Genomic DNA, 25,982 nt, shown 5'->3' on the forward strand with positions numbered 1-25,982 from the left:
TGAATAGGTACAATGAATGTGACAGAGCTAAAGGTAATCACAGTAATGTGCTGTCACGTTTGTAGTATATTTGGATTTGGTGTATTTGAAGTCGTTTAAAAAAAATATACTGGTTTTCAGATTCCCCAGTTTTAGTATGATTCAAAGTGGGTTATTTTGTATTCTACACAAAATAACCCACTATTGAACCAAATTAAGTTTTAGTGTACAGTAAAAGTCAAACAAGAGCCCTAGAAAAAGTATTTCTAGACTGTCACTAAATGCACCACGCTGCTAGTAGCTCATCCTTGTCAGTAGTCCTCCTAAAAGGTAAAAGTGATGTTAAAAACTGCAAAAACTGTTTTGTGTAAATATCTGGAACGGGGTAATTAGAATTAGATGATTTTTTTTATGTAAAACAATGTTTACACACAACACGTTTACCTGAAAATTGCACATTTCATACTATCCATACAAATGTTATTGTTGGTGCTAAAGCCAACAGTAAGGTGGAAAGAAAGGTCTGACTCTTCCTTGTGCAGCTGCTTACTCTGCCTTGTCAAATAATTGTTGCAGCAGTTTATTGCTTGCTTTTTGTTTAATCTACGCTTGCTTGTCTCACATGCAGGTTGTGTACGATCTAATCTTGCTGTTTTAGTAGTGTCGACCCTGCAGAAGCCATGAGAATTAGCATTCAAATGACGTTTTGTGTTGTGTATATATATGTGTTGTGCAGACATATACTTAATATGTTCGTGTTTCAGAGTCCTTTTACAAGTTGCCAACTCTGAAAGTGTTGGCCTCCTCTCATGGTCAAGATGAGGCTTCAATCGTCTGCTTTGCCAAAGATTTTTCCCCAAATGTTTATGACTTCAAATGGCTGCATAACGAAGAGGACATCTCCCACGAAATAGAGCAGGTCATAACTTTGTCTAAGGCCAGAAAGACTGCAAATGGGACAACGCTTTACAGCGCGGCGACCCTCATCACGCTCAAGTCCAACGAGTGGTCATCTGGCACCACTGTAAGGTGCAAGTTTACGGGGAGGGACGCACATGGAGATGTGTATATCAACTCATCTGTGAGCAACATGCGCGCCGCAGATTCATCAAGTGAGTACTTTTCCATTTGTTTATTTTAGGCTGTGTTCACACTTTGGTTAAATCAAACTGATTGCAAACAAAGCATGCAAAAATTACAAATATGTAAAACTCTGTGTGTGACAACACGGTGTCTGTAAAAATTAGTGAAGTCAAATGATTAATTATTCAAATCTAATTAATCCCACTTTTGAATTGGAATGAAATATAACTTTTTACCTGCTTGCGTTATTTAAATGACCCTAAAAAGGCCCCCGAAATTGGGCACAAATGTATTTTTTAACATGACAATGACAAACAGCAACATTTTAAAATGTTGCTGTATGTAGGGTGTATTTCTGAAATTAAAAATGCCAGAGAGCACACCAGTCGGAGTCCTCTCACTCATCTCTCTCCATGAATACACCAACCCACGCATCTTTCAGGTAAAAATTCACGGTAAAGGTAAAGGAGCATGTGCGGTCAAAATAAATTGTGTGATTAATCTGTGTATACGCATGATTAATGCAATTCTTTGGTTGATGATTCACATGAGTTAAATTGTTACATTTAACAGCATTAGTTTAATTATATTTCAACGCCAAAAAATAATTTGCTAAAATTGGTGTGAATCAATCATCAGGAATTGGGTGCAATACGTTTGCGGTACAACAAAAAAAGTATGCCATCTTTCAGGTAACCATCTGCATTTAAAGTCAAGGAACATGTGTGCTCAAAATAAAATGTGTAATTAATATGCATGCACCCATGCTTAATGCACTGTTGTGATTAATCACATGATTTAACTGCCCTAGTACAAATAAGCTGGTAAAAATAGCAAAGTCTAAAAAAAACAACTATTTTTGGTTTGAAATAATTGAGTTAGGTTCATAAAAGTGTCCAATCAAGTCTTTCAATGCATATATTTTGGTCTGAACAACTAGTGTGAACGCGGGCTAAAATGCAACACACTCAATGTAAATCACACAACGACCTTGAAAAAGACTTCCTGTCCATTCAACAGGCGAAGGATGCCCGGAGGCGGATGTCGATATACAGATCAGCGGCCCCACAATGGAGGACATCTTTTTGAACAAAAAAGGCACCGTGATATGTCAGGTCAAAGCTAGCAGGCTATCAGTGCAGAGTATTTTGTGGGAGGACCAAGATGGTAACGAGATGGCCGGGACCTTGAAAAGCACCCCGGAGAACGATTCGGGCCCATTTGAGACCCGACTTGACATCACGTATGACGAATGGAGCACAGGGATAGCGCGCAACTGCGTGGTGAAGCATTCAAAGATTGCGAACCCAGTGAAGAAATCCTATAAAAGAACTGCTGGTAAGAAAACTGTAACTGTTTGATAATACTTCCTGTGGTCAAATGTTGTTCTGTCGCACTTGCAGGTAAATCAACTCAAAATCCTGCGGTGTTTATGATGCCTCCAGTGGAACAAACTGATAAAAACATGGTTACCCTGACTTGCTTAGTGAAAGACTTCTTCCCCCAAGAGGTTCTGGTGTCTTGGCTTGTCGATGACAACCCTGTAAACTCCACATACGTCACCAGGACCACCCAACCTGTAGAAAACCAAGGCGTGTATTCAGTCTACGGCCAGTTAACGCTCAGCCTTAATCAGTGGAAAAGGAACGGTGTGGTGTACTGCTGTGCCATTTACCACCAATCTGTGGCCAACACACCCAATGTCCTTGTCAGGTCCATTTCATACAGAACCACCGATAACGTCAACATGGACGACCCCAAAGTGTGCAAGGCCCAGTAGATGTGTTCTGTGTCACTATTGTCTTCTCTTCTTTGTTCTTGGTTGTTTGCTGCATGTTTAATGATAGTGTGTCCATTTAAAATCAAAATAAATTAAAAAAATCACTTTGCAACTGTTGTATGTCGCAAGCTGTTCATGTTGTGGTTATTTTTAGCTACGTGTGACTTGCAGTGTCACTAATCATGCAACAAGGATTAATAGTATGTTGGGGTTTTGAAAGAGAGTATTAAAGTCCTTACTCGTACAGATAGGTGGTCTGTGTGACTTGTCTTGGTACACGTCTTCTGGGTCTTGCCCTAACAAACACAAACAAAAGAGAGATCATGTTTTAAAGACACACACTGAAATAATGGAGTCTTTCAAAAGGCAATTCAGGGTCTCCAGTTATATAGCACTACTTGTACTCATAAAATCAACATTATAGGACACATTTGTTTATATAAACACATAATACAGTACGAGGCTCAATAATTACAGTATGTATTGAAGTACTACTGTACATCCACCAGACTTCCTGGTGGAGATGAGCCACCAGTGGAACAATGCGGTGGAAGCCGAGCAAGATAACATGGGGAACACGGCGCTCACCTTCATCATTCTCTTTCTCATCACGCTGCTGTTCAGCATTGGAACAACTGTCTTCAAGGTAATAATACAACTTTTGTTTTTGAGTTGAGCACTTAACTGCACCTTTACACATTGTGGGTGAAAATAAGTCTGCAATATTTCTAAAGAACATTGGTTGACGGTACACATTTTATACAGTAATGCACTTTTTGGGGAATTTGTCCATCAATCACAATCTTTCTGTGAGACCAAAACACACGTCATTCCCTTTTCTTTTCATACTAAATAGTAAAAGACTGCTCGTAAAAAGCGGCTAACAATACAGGTAATTGTGATACGATCTATTTCACCATATACTGTTGGATAAGCTCAGAGCAATCGGATTCGATAAAACCTCATCAAGCTGGATGCAATCTTACTTGAAGAGGAGGAAACAGGTGGTAGAGGTGAACGGCACCGTGTCCCCTCCCTCTCAGTAAGCTGTGGAGTCCCCCAAGGCAGTATATTAGGGCCTTTACTGTTCCTAATATATGTAAATGACATGCCATCAGCATGTGACTGAATTGTTCCTGTTTGCGGATGACTCGGCCCTGCTGGTATCCGGCAAAGACAAGTCACAGGTGGAACAAATCCTCAGTGCTGAACTCCTTAGTATTTACACCTGGCTCGCTGACAACAAGCTATCCATACACTTAGGTAAAACAAAATCCATCCTATTTGGGTCCCACATCAACCTTGTGAAAGTCAGTGACTTCACTATAAAAGTGGATGACATTGTTATCATCAGGAAAGATGAGATCACCTACATAGGTTCCATTCCAGAGGCTGATCTTTCCTGTGATTAAATGGCAACTAAGGTAACCAAAAGTTCAACCAAAGAACGTGATTTCTCTACAGAATCTCCTCTCTGATCAACAAAAGCACCTTGAAGATTCTAGCGGGAACTCTCGTTCAACTCTTTTTCGATTACGCTTGCACCTCCTGGCACCCCAGCACCTCTAAAACCCTCAAATCTAGACTCCAAACATCCCAGAACAAGCTAGTCAGGTTACTTCTAGACCTCCACCCCAGATCACACCTCACTCCAACCCACTTCTCCAAAGTGGGCTGGCTCAGAGTGGAGGACAGAGTAAAACAACTTGCACTGAGCCTAGTCCATACAATCCGCTACACCTCCCTGATACCAAAGTACATGTCAAACTACTTCCTTAAATGACCGCCAGGGGGGAGCGCCACAAACCACGTTAAACCCAGATTCTGATCTAACAAAGGTCTTAATTCATTCTTTTTCTATGCCACAATGTGGAATGCACTCCCAACAGGTGTAAAAGTAAGTGCATCTCTATCCTCCTTCAAAACCGCTCTAAAACATCACCTCCAGGCAACTTCAACCCTTTACTAAAACCGCTCTCGTTATTTCGTTGCTTGTGTTTCTCTCGCTCCGCACCATCACCAGCCCGTTTTCTCCTCCTCCTCCTCCTCCCCTTCTATACAGCGAGAGGAGATACATTAATTGTATACATACTATATTCCTTCAAAACCGCTCTACAACAACACCTCCAGGCAACTTCAACCCTTTACTAACACCCTCCCCCCTTCACATCCCATCTCCCCGGATTGTAAATAACCAAATGTAAATATTCACATTTATTTCTAATGTATTTACTTGTTCTTATGCTATCTGAACTCACTATGTTCTCTGCTCGCTGTACATATCCTAAGTCAGACCTACACTGTTTCAATGTCCATTTCTCTGATGAGGAAATTGTTGATGACTGAAGTGCTGATATCAACCAAACCCTCCCCCCAGATTGTAAATAATTGAAATAATTAAATGTATATACTCTGATGATTAATCTGTGTGATGACTGTATTATGATGATAGTATACATTTGTACCATGAATTGATTTACGTGGACCCCGACTTAAACAAGTTGAAAAACTTATTCGGGTGTTACCATTTAGTGGTCAATTGTACGGAATATGTACTGTACTGTGCAATCTACTAATAAAAGTTTCAATCAATCAATCAAAAACCAAACAGACCTTTCAAAAAACCTCCAAAAACCTCCCACACTATTTTATATACATGCTGTAAGTATGTACGTCATGTAGTAACATGCACATTCATGAAAACATAACTTGGTGCCACAAGCTTCTACTATAATTGTAATATAAATAATAATGTATCATATTTATATAGTGCTTTTCTAGACACTCAAAACACTAACAGTGAGAACTTAGAACCCATCATTTATTCAACAATTGATGGTGGTAAGCTACATTTGTAGCCACAGCTGCCCTGGGGTAAACTGACGGAAGCGTGGCCGCAATTTTGCGTCCATCGATCCCCCGATCACAAACATTCACTCAAATTCATACAGTGTGGGCGGCACTGGCAGCAAGGTGGGTGACATGTCTTGCCCAAGGACACGATGGCAGTAACTAAGATGGCGGAAGCTAGATTTGAAGCAGGAATCCTTCAATTTCTGTACGGCCGCGCTACCATCTGAACCCTACCTTAGAAGCAATGCAGCAGAAAAAACTAAAGCTCCTTCTTGTTTATTTTGTGGCGAGTTGAAGCCTACGTTATTATCATCTCAAGCCAGCTAGTAGCTGACAACTCACTATAGTGGTATTCTGTTTTTCTACGCCATAAAAGTAGTTCCTCTGTGTTAGCTCCTATGATAACAATGTTGCTATAGGGCATGGCATGTAACTAGTGCATTGTTGGTGTTTTTTTTAAGAGCACAGAGTGGATGTCCGCATTATTAGCCACCTCTTATTAGCAGTTTTTCACCATTTAAAACGCACATGCAAGATTGTCTCACATAAGGATTGTGGATAATGGGCAAAATTCCAAAAAAACAATTCCCTTTAAATTCTATGGATGCCTTATAAAGAATAATTACACTTTATTTGTTGGTTAGCCCTTAAGCTGGAATTTAAATATAAATACGTATTTGTCCAAAAAGACAATCATACTGTAAAAAATTACACATTAAGATTCAAGCAGGTAAATATCTTAAAATTTCAGGCTGAAATATAAATTACATACCAATTAGGCAATTGATTATGTCCACGAATGTCTGCTTTTCAAACAACTGCTCTAAAATATATTGTACATATTATATCAACCCTTTATAGCACAATAGGTTTTAGGTTGACAAAGTGACCACATTTATGTCCAAACACACACATACAAGAGTCAAGACCAAAACTAATCAAACCATTTGCCAATTTTTGTCCAAAGTCAATCAAAGTAAATTTTTTGTTCAAATGTGAATACAGTAAAAAGATTAAAAAACATTTTTTTCCCCACAACTCTTCCTCTTGTTTATCATCATATTATCTCCTGGTAGGAGCCTGTGTAATTTTCCAGGAAGAAAAACTTGCTGATCAAATAAAAGCAACTTTAAGTTAAATTTGCATGGTTTACAGTAGACTTATGCATACTTTTGGGTTTGACTGTACACTTTGTTTGACAGACACACCATTATCCACCATCAATAGTGACACACACATATCTTTACAGTAGCAGGGCAGCCATGCAGAATTTTTGCTGCATGCTTTGAATGGGAAAAAGTAAGGGAAATAAAAGTCTGGTGGAAAAATATAAAAATTAAATAGAAGTAGAAAGCCACTAGTCCAAATTGACAATTATTACATGAGTTCATTACAGGATAGTGTGGAATCAAAAATGGTGTTTTTATCTGTTTTAGAAGGAAATTTGTGTCACTTTTGTTTAGCTTTAGCAATTTGGCTAATTTAAAGAAGACAGATCCTATAAATGGTTTGGAAAACAATTGAATTGCACAAAACATACCAAGCCTCTATTTTTGGATTTCCAATAGGATTAATGAGTCACTCTGTTGTGTGTATTATTTTAATATATTTTTGTTTTCTTTCAGGTCAAATGAATTTTTTTTCTTGAAATTGTAATATGTAATTAATCATATTGATTTACAATTCAAAGAAAAATAAAAAAATTAAATGACGTCTGTGAGTGATGCTTTTCTTGCAGATTTTTTCTCAGAAATTCAAAATGACCTGAAAAAGCTGCAGCTGGAATCTACAAAAAAAGAAAATATATTTTTAGTGTGTTATAAAAAACAAAACTAAATCAACTTTAAAGATGTGTCTGTATATGAAATGTATTTAAATATGTCATCTCTTCTCACACCTGGCCTTTGTCATGCAATGTTGCGCCTCGCTGAGTTTCACTTCTGTGTTATTTTCGGAACTTTCATCATCTTCTTTTTTTAAATGTTGCTAATGCTCGCTCAAGCGGAACCCTTTCCACCTGACTGTTAGTACTATAAAACTACTTAAAATTAAAGACACCTGCACCTTTACAATTGTGACAACAATCTGAAGGTATGTGCAAGTAATTTGTTACATACAGAGAAATAGCCATACGTGTCATTTACGTATTTTCTATTTCAACAGAGAGGATGGAGAGGATTGTGTCTCCAAACATGACATTGTATCCGCTGTGGGAGGGCAACCTTACAGGAGACTCCTCTGTCAAACTTAGATGCGCCTTAAGTGGCTTCTTCCCGGACATGCTGAGTGTCGAGTGGCTGCAGGGCAACCAAATCATCGACGGCGTGCAAACCGTGAGCAAGTTTCAGAGTGTGACGACCCCAAAGACCTTCAGTCTAATCAGTGAGATTGAACCTGATGCAAAAGAGTGGACAAACGGCTTAAGGTTTACCTGCAAGTCCACTCACAACAAGGTGGAAGAGAAAAAGTCAATCAGTATCTGTGAAAGTACGTATGTGTTTGCCGTCTCGCATTAACACACCTATTCTCATCGTCTTCTAACAACGGACGTGTCGCCTGGCAGCACAGGCAAGCGTCCCACCTTCCGTTCATGTGGAGCTCCCCAGCTTCAAGGAAGTCATGACGGAAACATCCCAAGTGAAAGCAACATGCTCGGTGCGCACCGCATTGGATGCCGTTGTCACATGGCTGCTGGACGGCAAAGCAGCCGCCGACCAAGCGAGCGCGTACGCTAATGCATCTCACGTCATCAGTACTCTGACAGTGATGCCTGATGTGTGGAGACAAATCAGGATTCTCAAATGTAAAGTTGTGCATCGTTGCTTTCCTGACGTCGAGGAGACCATACGTGTGTCAGGTAGGATGACTGAACAAAATCGAGTAAGTCCACTCCTCACAACTCAACAAGTAGTCAGTGTACAGCTTGTCCATTTACTACGTACTGAAAAATGAGTCAACACTCAGGCCTTATTGTCCAAACAGCTGGGAACAAAAGTGACTACACTAAGATAACATCATGGCCTGAAGATGCATTACTGCCGACAATGGTGAGCTGCGGTTCTTTAAGGGACATCCAACTGTGACATTGTGAAGTAGCCCACTTCCTCCACTGTAAAGTCAAACTACTGGTTAATAATTGGATTACTTCATATATTTATTTACATTATGATGAAAAATAGAGGACCTAAAATAGAACCTTGAGGAACACCACTAGTATAACTAAAGAAGTTGAACAAATGACTATTGACTGCATCTGAAGAAAACAAGCAACAGCAACACCTTAATTACATAAAGTGCATTACAAAAAAATGTGTAACTGCCAAAAAGGACTTGAAAAGGTGCCTCTAAGAACGCCTCAGTTATGTAAATCACAAGGGTTGACCCCAGTTTTGTACGTTTGCTAGCAAGGTTGAAATGTCTGTGCAAAGATCTGCCAATGTGTTTACATTGGTCCAAGTTCCTCTATACTGTACAACAAGAGCATTTGTGTTTTTAGAAATTGGCTGCAAAAATGTTTATTTGAAGATTTGAACTGAACTCGGGTGACGGTAGGAAGTCATTTTAATTTTACTGAGGGAAGGAATCAAAAAAGTACTATCTATGTATTACCGACAGCCGCCAGCTGAATAACCCTGCAGTACAAAATGTACACTGACTACTTTAAGTTTCATTTCCATCGTATTGTACTTTGAGACTATTAAATAAAATGTTAGCTGAAATGTGAGGGGTGTATTTACTGTACTCTGATGAGCTACTGTATCTTTGAGAGACTGAATTCCACCTTTTATCCTGTTATGATCACTTAGGTGTTGCAGTCACCGCTCCACTGGTGGAGATGAGGCGATCTCTTGCAGATTTACAGAATAAAAACAGCGGCGTGTTCGAGTGTGACGTCACGCAACTAGACGCCATCGACCTCTACGTCACATTTCAGGCCGACGGTGTGGATATTTCTAACAAACAGTATGTTGATCTCCCTGAAGGCCTGGGACCACATTCCATCCGTCCACGTTTCAGTTTGCACGAGTCCTACAGGAAGACTGACGCAAATTTAACCTGCAAAGTGAACCAAGGCTTCTCCGACAGCTTCCGCTCAAACCCCATTTACAGCCTTTTTGGTGAGAGTCTGACTCATCAGAGCTGGATTCATTTGGCACAATAATTTGAACCCATTTTCCAACAGAGAACCCATCAGTGGAACTTTTTCTGGCCCCCGTTGAGGAATCAAAACCTCAGAGGGTTCTGTGCTCTGGTCAGGGCTTTAACCCTCAAATTAAATGGTTCAGCGAGGCTAAGCAGAGAGCTCCATCAATTACTAGCATCAGCATGAGTGCGGATGGACGTGTGACTGTGACCAGTCAACTCCACGTCCCACCGACAGAGTGGCAAACTGGGAAGGTCTTCACCTGTCGAGTGTCTGACAAGTGGCTGAAAAAAAATGTCACAAAGACCATCAGCATTTGCTCCGGTAAATAATCATAAGTACCCTATTGGCATGTTGCATGAAAAAAAGACAACTCATAACATTGTCCTTCAAATATCTGCATTTGTTTGTCCCTCAAGAAAAATATCGGATTCCCAAAAACTGCTGTAAAAATATTATTCAATATTTTTTCCACTTTGACTGTGACAGTCTTTCAAAATCACTTAAAAGCATTAAAAGAAATGTATACATAAAGCATATATCACTTAACCCTTTGAAAGCAACTGTTTGCTGAACTATCCATCCATGTTTTACCGCTTATTGCCTTCCTCGACATGCACCTGGGGATAGGTTGATTGGCAACACTAAATTGGCCCTCGTGTGTGAATGTTCTCCGCCTATCTGTGTTGGCCCTGAGGTGGGGTGGCGACTTGTCCAGGGTGTACCCCGCCTTCTGACCGATTGTAGCTGAGATATATTGTTCCTAATTTCAAAACAAACAAAATAATGAATGTGTTTTATATTATCAAAAAATATTTACATGAATTATATTTTAAGGAATATATCTTTAATATTTTTATCATTGTGCTTTATTTCAATATCATCAGTATATGATGTTTATTTTATATTATCATTGGGCCCTAAGATAGGTTAATGATTGACAACTTTATTGATATTTCATGCCCTGTTTTTCTATTTCTTCAAAATAAATATTAAATATTCATTATATTTTGGGGCTTCAACCCTTCAAAAGCCATTATGCTTAAACAACACTACTATTTATTATTAGGAATGAAATAAGACTAATACAACACACACTTGCCATTACCAAAAGGCACAAGAATAGTTCTTCTGCTGGCTTTGAATAGGAAAAATTAGCGACATCTGGTGGACATTTACACAAATTTAAACTGAACGACCAGTAGGCCACATTAAGATCTAAACATAAACGTTTGTAACTTCTGTTAAGATAAATGTAAAATCAAAAGGTTGCATTTGTATTTGTTTTCATACAAGCATGTTTTGTCTTTAAATTATAACACTACTGTAATAAAAAAAAAAATATATCTTGCCAATTTTACCTACTGTATGCTCAACCGTGAATGGCACAAAATGTTCAAAGTATCTTAATATTTGTTTCTAATCTCACATTTCATGTTATTTTTACAGTAACCCCAATATCATCCCAACAAGTTGGAGTGTTTGTTCACGGACCCCCACTCACAGAGTCTCAGCAGAGGGACAAGGTGACCATTACTTGTCTTTTGGTTGGCCCTCGACTTCATGATTTTGTCATCTCCTGGAAAGTAGATGGGAAGAAATACTCTCAGAATTCCCACACGGAGGAGCCAACTCGTCACAGCAATGGTACAGAGACCTTACGGAGCTTCCTCAGTGCGCCAGCAGATGACTGGGATGCATATAAACAAATGTCTTGTGAGGGAAAACACAAGTGTTCCAACCAGGGCCATGAGGACTACATCAGCAAAAGCAGAGGTATTGTCTCAACATATATTCACATTTCCACCAGATGGCACTATCACACCATCGGTTTTCATCCGGGACAAGTATGTGTGTGTATTTGTATGAGTGTGTGTGTGTGTGTGTGCCATTTTGACAGTTATAATTACACACTAAAAATAACATTGCATGTATACTGAAAATAGCAATTTTTTTCTCTAAAACAACATAAGTTAAAAAAGTTTTTTTTTTTAAATTCTTATGAAGGATATTTGAGGTTTATGACTTTAATTAGTGAAGTTTTAAAGCAAGTGGAAATAGTATTGCTGCAAAATTGTAAACATTAGGAAAAAAGCGCATTTTGATATTAACAGTATGAATGTAAGTATTTCACATGGCATTCTTAAAACCAAAAAAATTCGCCTACCGGCACAAAGAAACGCTGTTTCTTAAGAAAGTTGGTCTTTCACATAAGTTTAAAAAAACTTTTCACATTGACCTTCCTTAGATTGCTCCTGTTTGCAGTTTAAACAGTGAATTTTCCAGGTTGTAATACTACCAAAAAACACACAAGCATGCACACACACGCGCACACACACACACACACGCGCGCACACACACAAAAAAACCAAATGTAATTAAAAACAACAACTCAGTTCATATTTTTTGCAATATCAACAGTTTAAACATTACAAAAACTAAATAATATATATTTTTAAATTTTTGACTAGTTTAGATTTATTTTAAAATGAAGTCTGAAAACAGTTGAAGATAATATTCTGTAATATATTTTAGTGCCCTCCAGGACTTTGCCAAATCACGCAAATTCGCACCGTCACCGCACATTTTGTCCTCCAGTGTAATTTTTGCCAATCAAATGTAATCATAATAATAATTTTCTGATTATTATTATTATTTTTGCCAATCAAACATGTTTCTGATCATCGCTCAAACACGCACAGTAACTGTCGAAACCAAAACATATTTTTGGGTCTACAAAAGCAAGGACAGCAATGCGTAACAATGTATTAACACTTTATTACTCTAACTGCACAACTGTCGTCCTCCCGTGTGTAGCTCACACCTTCTTCTGGGTTCTGTCTACGGCGCTAAGCCTTCTGGGTATAAGCACATTTAGCAACATACCAGCGTCCACACTTTCTAGTTTACTTGTTTTTAGTTAACCTTTTTTTATCCAGGCTAAGAAAATCAAGAACAGATGCTTATTTGGAATATGGACCTAGCAAAGTGACAGCATTTACATGTTAGAGATGTTGAAGTGTGATGATAATCTCTCATCATCGTTTATTACCGCATGAGAAACTCTCCACAGTTCACAAATGCTTTTAACGTGCGGGGATGAATGTGTCGGAATGTAAATGAATGTTTAAGAGAGATAATCTATTTTCAAATGTAAACTAAACATGGATAATTTCCAACTTCTGGCCAAAGCACAATTAAGAGGGTTTTGGTCCCTTTTTCTTTTTACAATAAATTGTAATTATTACTATTATCACTTTTAACTCATAAATGTGTTTTTGTGTTTTATCTTATCAGACTTGTATCCACCAACAGTGCACATAATACCACCGACCATCTCAGAGCTGTCACTGTCTGATGACCTCACACTGACTTGCTTAGTTTCTGGATATTTCCCAGATAACGTTATAGTGTACTGGGAGAAAGATGGTCAAAGATTGCTTGACTACACCAACAGCCCTTCGTGGAAATACAGCAGCAGCAACACTTATTCAATGACCAGTAGAATTAATGTGTCTAAAATTGAGGACCATGAATCCAGCTATTCTTGCGCTGTCAGACATGAGTCATCTCAAAGTCCTTTTACGAGCACTATAGAGGATGTGTTTGGTGAGGGAAAGTTTTACCATGACTTTGTGTTTGCACTACATACTTCCTTACAACTTTCATCTCCACAGCCACAGTGACTCCTACTCAACCGTCAGCCATCTTGCTCCAGGGTCGTGGTGAACTGGTGTGTCTGGTGTTTGGCTTCAGTCCCGCGTCCGTTAACGTCTCCTGGTTTCTGGATGACACCAATGAGCTGCCGGACTTTAACACCAGTCAACCCAGCAGAGGCCCAGATGGGAAGTTCAGCATCCAAAGCCGCCTTCGTCTGTCTCAAGTCAACTTGTTACCTGGGGCGGTTCACACCTGCAGGGTGACACATGTGACCGTTACACTGACCTTGAATCTAACCAATCCAGGTATTAATGAGCTGATTTATGACTATCTTGCAGAAAAATAAACTCATTTAAAAAATAATTCCACAGTGATTTTGCCGGATTGCAACGTCTTGGATGACATTGCTCATGCAGTTGTTAACCAAGATATCAATGCGGAAAGCTGGTATATGTCTGCCACATTCCTTGTCCTCTTCCTCATCTCCACCATCTATGGTGTGGTGGCCACCCTGCTTAAGGTGGGTAATAGATAATGATTCTATTTTTAACATATTTTTTATTTTATACAAATTATCACATTTAATGTGAAATTTGACCTCACTTTATCCTGCTTTTTTCTCCTTTAGACTAAATAATTCTGTCAGTGGAACAGATGAATGCTTCCAAGACAGTGGATGTTTTATTGAACTTCTTTTGACATATAAATAAAGATTTGGTTTGAGTATTGTATCACTGGTTTAATGTTTGCTTTTTACAAAGCAGTATCACAACAACATACAAATTAGAATATTGTTTCTGCATTTAAACAGTAAAAACAAAAAAAAGCTAAAATAACACACCCTAAGTTACTCACATTGACCACAAGAGTGCACCAAAGTTTAAACTGTAGTAACGCTTGCTTGCTTGAGTTTCGTTATACATGCTTGAAAATGTTAAGTATTGACAAAACTTAACTAAAGAACCATTTCTTTACTACAACAGATATGTTTTTTTAAATATTATATTATTTCCGTCCACAGTATTTTTGAAAGTATGTACACACTCCCACTATACTGTCTGCATGTGTTGTGTGTATATAGTGGGTTTAAAGGAATTTCCATCTCGGAGGGAGGACAACTCAGCAACATCAAGGACAACTATTGGCTACCTCTGCTATGAATTGGCTTTGTTGATGTGTGATTGGCCGGGGACTTGAGTTAGTAAGCCCAAATCTGTGACGCTGTTGCTGGGATGTGGATGCACCATGCGGATGCCATCCTAACTGCCAAGAGGCCGGTGAGAGGGATGCATGGCATCAGGCCCACGGGACGGCCTGAGAGGGTGTCACTGTCTTTGACCACCGTCACATCCCATACTAAAAAAATGAGTTACTGTATATTTGATATAGGGAATTACGCTAACGTTTAGTACAAAGGAGTAATGCATTTGTGATGTGTAAAATAAATAGTCTTGACGAGTCTATAAGATGGTATTTTTTACTATATAAAAATTCTGAAAAAAACCTGGAAATGTATACATGCTAACCACAGTTGTCACCAAACGACTTTTGTCCCCTTGCACTTTACACTCACGTCCATAACCAAGGTCGGCTAGTTTTTGTGGCACGAAATAAAATGTAGTTTGTGGCTTCGATATTACAAGGATTTGATTTGTAAGTAGCTAGCTAATCAAAGTGAACCGACCAAGGTTTCAAATGTCACTTGTTATTGAAAATATAAATAGTGTGCATCTAAATTTAGACATAGCACCTTGCACCAGAAGTATAGTTTTCCTCTGTCAATGGTAATGATCCTGCCACATGTTAACATACAGAAACTTTGTTTAACTTCTACTTCCTCTGATTAAGTTTGATTTCTTCTCTACGATGCGCCAGAGCCGAGGACCTCAGTAAATTATGCAATCGCAATTGTTTGTTTATCCAAGTGGTTGCAACTTTTTGTTCAAGGGGGAAAAAGTCGCAATGTGATCTGTTTTGTTCACTTAAAAGAAACTGGATTTTTTAAATACGTTTCTTTAGTTCACTCTTTATACACCTTTTCGGACATGCTATAATAAAAAACTGAGAATATGAGCTGTATTGCATTGTTCAAAATAAACTGATACTATTACTACTTTGAAGGAATCAACAGATAGTGGTTAGATTCACATTAATGTGGCGTTACTGACACCTAGTGATCCATCAGTATATTTACTACCATATTTCACAATCTGTTTATCGTTCTCTTTAAAAAAACAATGATTCAACTGATCATCAACTGTGGGCAAAATTTTGCAAATCAGAATCAACTATAAGAATCCTTAGTCACAGACAGCCCTTGATATTAGAATTTAGCAATGCACAAGTTTATGTATACATACCCTCCAAACATGTACGAAAAGGAGTAGGAAGTAGCATACGCTTACTTGCATCTTATCTTACCCCTTCTCCATACTTCAGTAAAACTACTTGATGTTTGAATGTTATCACTGATGTTCTCAATGTCCACAGAATTTGAAAATAAATAATCGTAAACTACTCAGAAAACATAAGCAATATGCAGCTTTTGAGTAAAATTTCAAGATGTACCTAACATTTATATTATGCAGTATACATTTTACAGGTGGACTTAATTCAAAACCCTTGCACATGTCCAACTGTTTCAGTACTTTTTACACAACTTGCTATTCTCTAACAAGCAGGTTAACTGCAACATGTACAACAGGTGAATTTTATTAAAGTATTTTTACAGAAAAGCATACAGAACAGTATTTATTTTTGTCAATCGTCCCGACGCACAGTGGCCATTTATCTTTGGGAACATCCTGTTTGAAGTGTCGGACTGGCAAAGTACTGTTGATCAACTGTTAGACTTTGTCTCGGTCTCGGTCTCATGATGTCAATCAAGATACTAGCTGCCAATGAATTTGGCCAACTTTATTTGAACCAGGACAATTATTGGTCCATTAATGGATTGTCTGTATTAGAAAACAGCAAGTTGTGCAATACATACTGAAACGTTGAACAGTTGTGCATTCAAAAGTTTAGAGACGGTCAAATTAAGCTCACCTATAAACTTTATATCTGACAATTCCTGTTTTCTTCAGGAAACTCCCCCATTTTGTCCTTCCTTCCCATAAGCGTCTTCCAATTCCTGTGTGACCTTCCGTGAGAAAGTAAAACTGTAAGGCATACAGCGGGGGCCACACAGCTTCCCGGGCCACTAGGTAAACCTTGGTTAACATTGATTGATTGTAACACACATTTTGCAGCTTGTAAAACGTCAGGCCAGCCACCTGCAACACTTGCTCGACGGTGATATTGTGCAAGTAACATCTCTGAAAAGGGGTCATATTGTGATGTTTTTTCTACATATAAAACACTTCCTTGTGGTTTAAATAACATGTAATGGTGGTTCTCTTGTCAAAATTTTGCATTGATTATGTTTTACACGTTGTTTTCAAGCAGCTTCCTGACTGTATCTTAAGGTTGCGCCGTTTTGGTCTTAGTTACGTGGCTCCACTTTGACTGCGTTTTCTCCCCGCCAGCAATGTTTTAGTTCTTAACGCTTTTTTCTATATACAGTCTATTGACAGATATAATTTGGAGATATACGTTACTTTGTATTAGAAATGGCAACAACAGAAGATGCATGACCATGTACAAGCCAGTCTGAAGAAAAAAGAAGGAACTTATTGACTACAGCGTCAGATTACATTTGCAAATTCGTGCAAGGATCTTCGGGTAAATTTAAACCATACATGGAAATATCGTCTGACCTCACAGGGCAGAAAATGTGACCTGAACGAGTTAATTTCAAACGGCTTGTTTCGAGAAAGCATGAAAGAAGGTATGATTATTCTATAAATATCTCCGCAATGCTTCCACTGTTATATTACACATTTTCGAGATTTATGGGAATCCCAAATACACAAAAGCAAGTACCAATAGGTAAGAAAAGTTGGTTTTGCGTTATAGGTTCCCTTTCAGTACTGTAGTGTCCTGACAAAAGTACACAGAGTCTGAAGCTAGTTTTACACTTAAGTACGAGCCTTAGCACGCCAACAGCAGCCATCATAACACCATTTGTATTGCAGCACTAAGCTAGCCACAGCAAAAACAGAGCACTCCCTTATTATGCACCAGGGTCGGTTATGGCTAGTAACTATTCTGGAACCCACAGATTTATGACCATCAATAATTGCAAGAGTCACTTTTGGCACTTTCTCTATGTTCTGCATTGCTGGAAAAATTGTTCTGTATTGCAGCAAAAATTATTACATTTTGTTGTGGATTTTATCATTCATTTTTGAAAGTATTACGTTTGATTTATCTAAATAAAGAATTTAAATTGCCAGTTTATTCAGCTTGAATGTCACAAAGTTCCAAAAAGGAGAACGACAATATTTTTTGTAAATTTTGCCTGTTATTCAAAATTCCTCTGTAAGACAAACACATTAAAATTAAAGTACCAATGATTGTCATTCGGTGTGGTGAAATTTGTCCTCTGCATTTGACCATCCCCTTGATCATCCCCTGGGAAGTGAAGGGAGCAGTTGGCAGCAGTGGGCAGCAGCGGTGCCGCACCCGGGAATCATTTATGGTGATTTAACTCCCAATTCCAACCCTTGATGGTGAGTGCCAAGCAGGGAGGCAATGGGTCTCATTTTTATAGTCTTTGGTATGACTCGGCCGGGGTTTGAACTCACAACCTACAGACATCAGGGCGGACAATCTAACTACTAGGCCACTGAGCATATTTACCATTTATATCTTGTGACCTGATTATTATTGGTGGTAATCGAAATTTTGCGGAGCATGTATAACAGAGCTAACCAACTAATCGAGAAGTGGTCAACTTTGAAGTGAAGTGAAGTGAATTATATTTATATAGCGCTTTTCTCTAGTGACTCAAAGCGCTTTACATAGTGAAACCCAATATCTAAGTTACATTTAAACCGGTGTGGGTGGCACTGGGAGCAGGTGGGTAAAGTGTCTTGCCCAAGGACACAACGGCAGTGACTAGGATGGCGGAAGCGGGAATCGAACCTGCAACCCTCAAGTTGCTGGCACGGCCGCTCTACCAACCGAGCTATGCCGCCCCACAAAGATTGTTTGCGGAAACTTTTATTTTTCAAACTTTTGTGGGGATTATAATACATTTTTCATCTAAACGGGACAATATGAACATTCCACCAGTTGGCATCCCAGTGAGAAAAGACACCCATAGAGTGTTTCTTTGTTATATTCGTAGTATATTTAGGTTTAACTAAAGCTGCATCTGTTTTACACACAACTTCTAAAACTTGTTGCTCATTCTTCTTATATTTAGTCTAAACATTTTTAGGTTGTGGATCATAAATTGTTTCAAAGTAGTCCTTGTTGTCTCTCACAAATGCCGTGAATAGTAGATTTGTCATTGAAAAGCAAAGCAAATGTTGAGACACGTCTGTGAAATGAATGCTTGAAATGAGCAAAATATGTAATCGCATGTTATTATGAATGTGCCTGTTACTACATTACATATATACTTACAGTGTGGTTATAAAACGTTGGAGGGGTTCGGATATTTTTTAGTCCGCTGAATCGCTGAATAGGCGAAATATAGCAACTCCCTGTGACGTTAGCTGACTTATGCTAAAGTTTATTTACGATTTACAAAGTATAAAAAATTAAAAACATGTGTCCTTGTCTTACATAAGGACAGCAAATGATGGGCAAAATTCCCCCAAATTGCAGTCCCCTGTTATAAATTAATTTTTTTTTTATTTTATTTTTTTTTTTTACAAAAACATGTACATGTTTTTAATGTTTCAAGTACCAGTTCAGGCACCATTTATGCAACTGCACTGTTTTTAAAGTACCAATTTTATGCTACTATCAATTGAAATATAAAACAATAGGGGTGAACCATTTGTTTATAATTATAATTAGATTTTTCCCATATAATTCAGGGACTATATTAGTTTACAAACCCCATTTCCATATGAGTTGGGAAATTGTGTTAGATGTAAATATAAATGAAATACAATGATTTGCAAATCATTTTCAACCCATATTCAGTTGAATATGCTACAAAAAGACAACATATTTGATGTTCAAACTGATAAACATTTTTTAATTTTTTTTTGCAAATGATCATTAACTTTAGAATTTGATGCCAGCAACACGTGACAAAGAAGTTGGGAAAGGTGGCAAAAAATACTGATAAAGTTGAGGAATGCTCATCAAACACTTATTTGGAACATCCCACAGGTGTGCAGGCTAATTGGGAACAGGTGGGTGCTATGATTGGGTATAAAAGCAGCTTCTATGAAATGCTAAGTAATTCACAAACAAGGATGGAGCGAGGGTCTCCACTTTGTAAGCAAATTGTCGAACAGTTTTAGAACATCATGCAAGGAATTTAGGGATTTTACAATCTACGGTCCGTAAAATCATCAAAAAGTTCAGAGAATCTGGAGAAATCACTGCACGTAAGCGATGATATTACAGACTTTTGATTCCTCAGGCTGTACTGCATTAACAACAGACATCAGTGTGTAAAGGATATCATCACATGGGCTCAGGAACACTTCATAAAACCACTGTCAGTAATTACAGTTGGTCGCTACATCTGTAAGTGCAAGTTAAAACTACTATGCAAACCCAAACCCATTTATCAACAATATCCTGAAACGCCACCGGCTTGGCTGGGCCCGAGTTCACCTAAGATGGACTGATGCAAAGTGGAAAGGTGTTCTGTGGTCTGACGAGTCCACATTTCAAATTATATTTGGAAACTGTGGACGTGGTGTCCTCCAGAACAAAGAGGAAAATAACGATTCGGATTGTTATAGGCGCAAAGTTCAAAAGCCAGCATCTGTGGGGGTGTTTTAGTGTCGAAGGCATGGGTAACTTACACATCTGTGAAGGCACCATTAATGCTGAAAGGTCCATACAGCTTTTGGTGCAGAATATGTTGTCATCCAAGCAACGTTATCATGGACGCCCCTGCTTATTTCAGCAAGACAAGTGTTACAACAGCATGGCTTCGTAAAAAAAAAAAAAAGAGTGCAGGTACTATCCTGGCCCGCTTGCAGTCCAGACCTGTCTCCCATCGAAAATGTGTGGCGCATTATGAAGCATAAAATACGACAGCGGAGACCCCGGACTGTTGAACGACTTAAGCGCTACATAAAACAAGAATGGGAAAGAATTCCACTTTCAAAGCTTCAACAACTAGTTTCCTCAGTTTCCAAACGTTTATTGAGTGTTGTTAAAAGAAAAGGTGATGTAACACAGTGGTGAACATGTCCTTTCCCAACTACTTTGGCACGTGTTGCAGCCATGAAATTCTAAGTTAATTATTATTTGCAAAAAAAGTAAAGTTTATTAGTTTGAACATCAAATATCTTGTCTTTGTAGTGCATTCAATTGAATAAGGGTTGAAAAGGATTTGCAAATTGTGGTGTGATTGTATTATGAGAGAACTACAGAGTCGACAGGCTATGACGTCACGAGTGTGCGACGGAGCGGGGGACACGGTGGGAGTGAGCTAGATAGGTGACACGTGTGACTGGGCTATAATAAATGTATCCACGTTACAAAGTACAGCTGGACTCGCGTATTAATTAAGTAACTCGACATGGTGTCAGAAGTCCTGTAGTTAATGTGGAGTCTGAGCCAAGTGTAAAGATAGTTTGTACGCGTCTGTGGGGAAAGAAGTGAAGGACAACATGAGCGTACATACCAGGGAGTGCGCGATGGATTACAAGGTTTTTCTGTTGTCAAGAAAAATGTTATCTACGAGCGTGCTAAGTTTAACATGCGCAAGCAGAAAGAAGGGGAGAGTGTGGATTCGTTTGTCACTGCACTATATGCGCTGGCGGAGCATTGTAGCTACGGGATGCTACACAATGAACTGATCAGAGATAGACTTGTCGTCGGATTGCAAGATAAGGGGCTGTCTGAACGCATGCAGTTGGACGCGGATCTAACCTTGGATAAAGCCATAAGAATGGCACGACAGAGCGAGGAGGTGAAAAAGGCAGCAGTCTACTCTCCGAGGGGACACCACCAGTTCATTGGCAAGTGATGCAAAATCTGTTGATAGAGTGTTCAAGAGCAACTTCAAGTCTGCTAAAAACAAACCTCAATATGTTGATAGCCCAAAGTACAAGCCACACAGTATTCAGTACAGCAAGGACAAGGGCGCACAGTCACTTTGTCAAAATTGTGGCAGCTCTCCATCCCATCAAAAAAGTGACTGTCCTGCTAATGAAGTGAGATGTCATGCATGTGGGAGGAGGGGACATTACAAGCGTGTGTGTAAGTCCAAATCAGTGCATGAAGTTGAAGAAGATGAGGAGGAAATCTTCCTCGGCAGTGTCACGAAGGATGGGGATCCTTGGATGGTCAAAATTGGTATCCATGAGAACAGTGTGACATTCAAAATCGACACAGGTGCCGATGTGACAGTCTTGCCTCACTCAGTGTTCCAAAACACATACAGAAATGATCCGCCTAGCCTCAAAAAGGCAACAAAGCCACTCCTGGGACCAGGAAGAAATCCCCTCGACGTTGTGGGCGTCGCCAGGTTGCTACTGAGGAGAGGAGATAAGACAGAGAGGGAGGATGTGTATATTGCTCGTCATGTGCATACTGCTCTGCTGGGAAGATCTGTGAGCTGTCGGCTGGGGCTTGTAGCACGCCTAGACAGCGTTACTATGGAAACATTAAAGGAGCACTACCCAAAATTATGCACCGGGCTCGGAGAAGTGCGGCAGCCATATGCCATCAAGCTGAGTCCAGGGGCGGAACCATTCTCACTAAAGACACCAAGGAGGATTCCATTGCCTTTAATGGACAAAGTCAAGCAGGAACTGTCCCGCATGGAACAACTCGGGGTGATAAGTAGAATTGAGGAGCCAACAGACTGGTGCGCTGGCATAGTAGTGGTGCCAAAGAAGACAGGTGCTGTACGCATGTGTCGATCTCACAAAACTCAATGAGTCAGTGTGTAGGGAAAAGTTCATTCTGCCATCAGTGGAGGAAACACTAGGAATGCTGGCTGGAGCCAAATTTTTTAGTAAGCTGGATGCAAACATGGGGTTTTGGCAAATTCCTCTAACTGCAGATTCAGCAAAACTGAAAACATTCATTACACCCTTCGGGCGCTATTACTTCAGGCGGCTACCGTTTGGCATAGCATCCGTCCCCGAACATTTTTAGAACCGGATGGTGACAGAAGTCACAGAAGGGCTTGAGGGTGTTGTTTGCCACATGGATGACGTGCTAGTGTGGGGCCGAACACAAAAAGAGCATGATGCTCGCCTGCATGCCACACTAGAAAAGATCCAAAAGGCAGGCATCACTTCGAATGTTGATAAGTGTGACCTGTCAAAGTCAGAGGTGACCTTTCTAGGCCACGTGCTCTCCACCAGTGGCATCAGCCCAGACCCAAGCAAAACAGAAGCTGTGAGAAAGATGCAGGAGCCAACAACAGTGACTGAGTTAAGAAGGTTTCTTGGAATGATTAATCAACTTGGGAAGTTTGTGCCGCAGCTGGCTGAGAGAGACAAGCCCCTGCGAGATCTCCTGTCGAAAAAGAACTGCTGGGTGTGGGGCGTCGATCAGGCAAGGGCCTTCCAGGATCTAAAGGATGCACTGACGTCTACACCAGTGCTAGCCATGTATGATCCCAATAGAGAGTGCAAAGTATCAGCAGACGCGTCGTCATACGGGTTGGGAGGCGTCCTGCTACAAAAATGGGACGAAGAGTGGAGGCCAGTGGCCTACATGTCGCGGTCTCTCACACCAACAGAGCAGAGATACGCGCAAGTAGAGAAAGAAGCTTTGGGACTGACCTGGGCCTGTGAGAGGTTTCGCAACTTTCTCATCGGGAAACATTTCCAGATGGAGACGGACCACAAGCCTCTCCTGAGTCTTCTGGGGTCTCAAGCACTGGATGCTCTACCTCCACGGATCCAACGCTTCAGAATGCGTCTGATGCGCTATTCGTACTCTATCTCTCATGTGCCAGGGAAGTGTCTGTGGACAGCTGATACATTGTCACGAGCTCCTGTTAAGAGAGAGGAGACAGCAGCGGACAAAGAGCTGTTGGAAGAAACCAACATATATGTGGACATGGTACTGGAAAACTTACCTGCAAGTGCTGACTACCTGGAGGAGCTGAGAGAGCAACTGCAGAGAGACAGTGTGTGTGCACAGGTGATGCAGCTGTGTGCCGAAGGCTGGCCAGCACACGGTTCCAAAGAACCAATACTCAGGCTGTACAGGGCAGAGCAGGCGTTCCTCACAGTTCAAGATGGTGTCTTGCTTAAGGGACACAGGCTTGTCATCCCTTCTACAATGAGGAATGGTGTACTCGCCAAATTGCATGAAGGACACCAAGGCGTGGTGAAGTGTAGACAGCGGGCACGACAGTCAGTATGGTGGCCCGGGCTGAGCCAGCAGCTAAATGAATTGGTTCTCAACTGCCGAACATGCTGTAAGGAGAGACAGAACCACAGGGAGCCTCTGATGCCGTCACCATACCCGGGGCGACCATGGGAGAAGTTAGGAGCTGATCTATTCATGCTCGGTACCAAGACCTACCTGCTGGTAGTGGACTACATGTCAAGGTACGTGGAGATTGCTTTGCTGACCTCCACAAAGTCAAACGATGTAATCCAACACCTAAAATCCATTTATGCACGTCATGGAATCCCGGATCTTCTCGTTTCGGACGGAGGGCCCCAGTTCTCCGGAGCAGGCTTCGCTGAGTTCGCAGAGTCTTATGGATTCCGTCACGTTACCAGTAGCCCAAGATATCCTCAAGGTAACGCTGAAGCTGAACGTGCAGTACAGACGGTGAAAGGTCTCCTAAAGAAAGCAGACGACCCCTATCTTGCTTTGCTTGCTTACAGGGCTACCCCTCTCGACAATGGGTATAGTCCAGCGCAGCTTCTCATGGGGAGGAGACTCCGCACAACAGTGCCTATCCTTCCTGCTTTACTAAATCCTGCCCTTCCAGATAGCGAAGCTGTTAGGTTGAAAGAAGGGGAGAAGAGGACAAAAGATGCACAACACTACAACCTGCGCCATCGTGCAATGAACCTTGACAGACTGAATCCGGGACAGGACGTGTGGATCAAGGACCAAAAGAACGCAGGAGCTATCATTGGACATCACACCACTCCACGATCGTATCTGGTGGAAGGACCCAAGGGGACCATCAGACGGAACCGTCGTCATCTCATCTCTATGGGATCCTCGCCGGAGCAGAGTGGCCGTGGTACAGCAGAGCCGTTCCTAGGGGGTGTTCGGGAACAACCTACAGCAGAAACATCGCAGCAGAATGTTCCAGAACCTCCATCTACTCCTACTCCTAGAACCAGGTCTGGGAGGGCTGTGGTAAGACCAACTAGGTTGGACCTATAATTTTGTTTCCTTGAGACATTACAGAGACTCTAATGAAAAAAAAAGAATGTTACTGTATGTGAAAAAAAAAAGTGTAATTGGAGCGTTTTGGATATGTTTTATTGTATTGTAAATGTTCAAGTCAGTTGCAGGGCTTAGGTTAAGGACAGTACAGGATTGGTATAGGATGGATGTCTGAGTATTTATATTGAAGTGGATTGTTCTAAGGGTAAAATATGTGTGTGTGTTTGATTGTTTGGTACAGGCCCATATAGGAGCAGACCTTCCAACCACGAGGCAGAATAATCCTCAAGGTCTGTTGAATCAATGGCAGTCTACCCATTGATTCTAGAAAGGGGAGATGTGGTGTGATTGTATTATGAGAGAACTACAGAGTCGACAGGCTATGACGTCACGAGTGTGCGACGGAGCGGGGGACACGGTGGGAGTGAGCTAGATAGGTGACACATGTGTGACTGGGCTATAATAAATGTATCCACGTTACAAAGTACAGCTGGACTCACGTATAAATTAAGTAACTCGACACAAATCACTGTATTCGGTTTATATTTACATCTAACCCAATTTCCAAACTCATATGGAAACAGGGTTTGTATTAAGAACAATAGGATCTGAAAGGATTCAGTGAGTTGAAATCAATTCAGTAACTTTTTAGAAATAAACATTCCAACCAGTGTGACTTTGAAATAAATACTGGATACCGGACACTGCATGTGAAATTATCTATGTTCCTGTTATTTCTTCTAAGCCTTAGAATCTAAGGGAATTAGGTGAATGAATTATCGATGCAAACAAGCAAGTAAACAACAACATGGCCAATGCATTAACATGTTATTTGAATAATGTGCAAGCAACACTTCAGGTTGAATTAACAAGAAGAAAAGTTTTGTGCTTACATTTTTAATATTCAAGAAATTATATATTAAAGTACAGTAACTAACATTTTACTTGCTACTTTTGCTGTTTTTCAACAAAAAATACAATCAACATCTCTTCAGGGTTGAATGAAAGGGAGGTGTACGAGAGAAATAAGTGCAACCAAATCTTTTCAGATCAAATGTTTTGACCTACTTATTTTAA

At 40.1% G+C, this 25,982-nt stretch overlaps 1 long non-coding RNA gene and 1 gene segment (V, D, J or C); one reads left to right on the plus strand and one right to left on the minus strand.

The window, feature by feature from the left end:
- LOC133541816 (uncharacterized) overlaps positions 1 to 14,230 on the plus strand; it is a 35,998-nt gene extending 21,768 nt beyond the window's left edge. The window contains 9 exon segments of the C gene segment in view: positions 7,859 to 8,182; positions 8,259 to 8,552; positions 9,502 to 9,813; positions 9,879 to 10,163; positions 11,289 to 11,615; positions 13,137 to 13,448; positions 13,517 to 13,804; positions 13,871 to 14,019; positions 14,128 to 14,230. Coding sequence covers positions 7,859 to 8,182; positions 8,259 to 8,552; positions 9,502 to 9,813; positions 9,879 to 10,163; positions 11,289 to 11,615; positions 13,137 to 13,448; positions 13,517 to 13,804; positions 13,871 to 14,019; positions 14,128 to 14,136 — 2,300 coding nt within the window.
- LOC133541820 (uncharacterized) lies at positions 54 to 13,755 on the minus strand. Its single transcript, XR_009803980.1, has 3 exons — positions 13,492 to 13,755; positions 3,082 to 3,138; positions 54 to 2,639 (listed from the first exon to the last, which is right to left on the minus strand). It is a non-coding gene; the product is annotated as an uncharacterized LOC133541820 (long non-coding RNA).
- Positions 14,231 to 25,982: the final 11,752 nt, after the last annotated feature.

Source organism: Nerophis ophidion, linkage group LG23 (assembly GCF_033978795.1).
Source record: "Nerophis ophidion isolate RoL-2023_Sa linkage group LG23, RoL_Noph_v1.0, whole genome shotgun sequence".
In the NCBI taxonomy this organism is placed as follows: domain Eukaryota; kingdom Metazoa; phylum Chordata; class Actinopteri; order Syngnathiformes; family Syngnathidae; genus Nerophis; species Nerophis ophidion.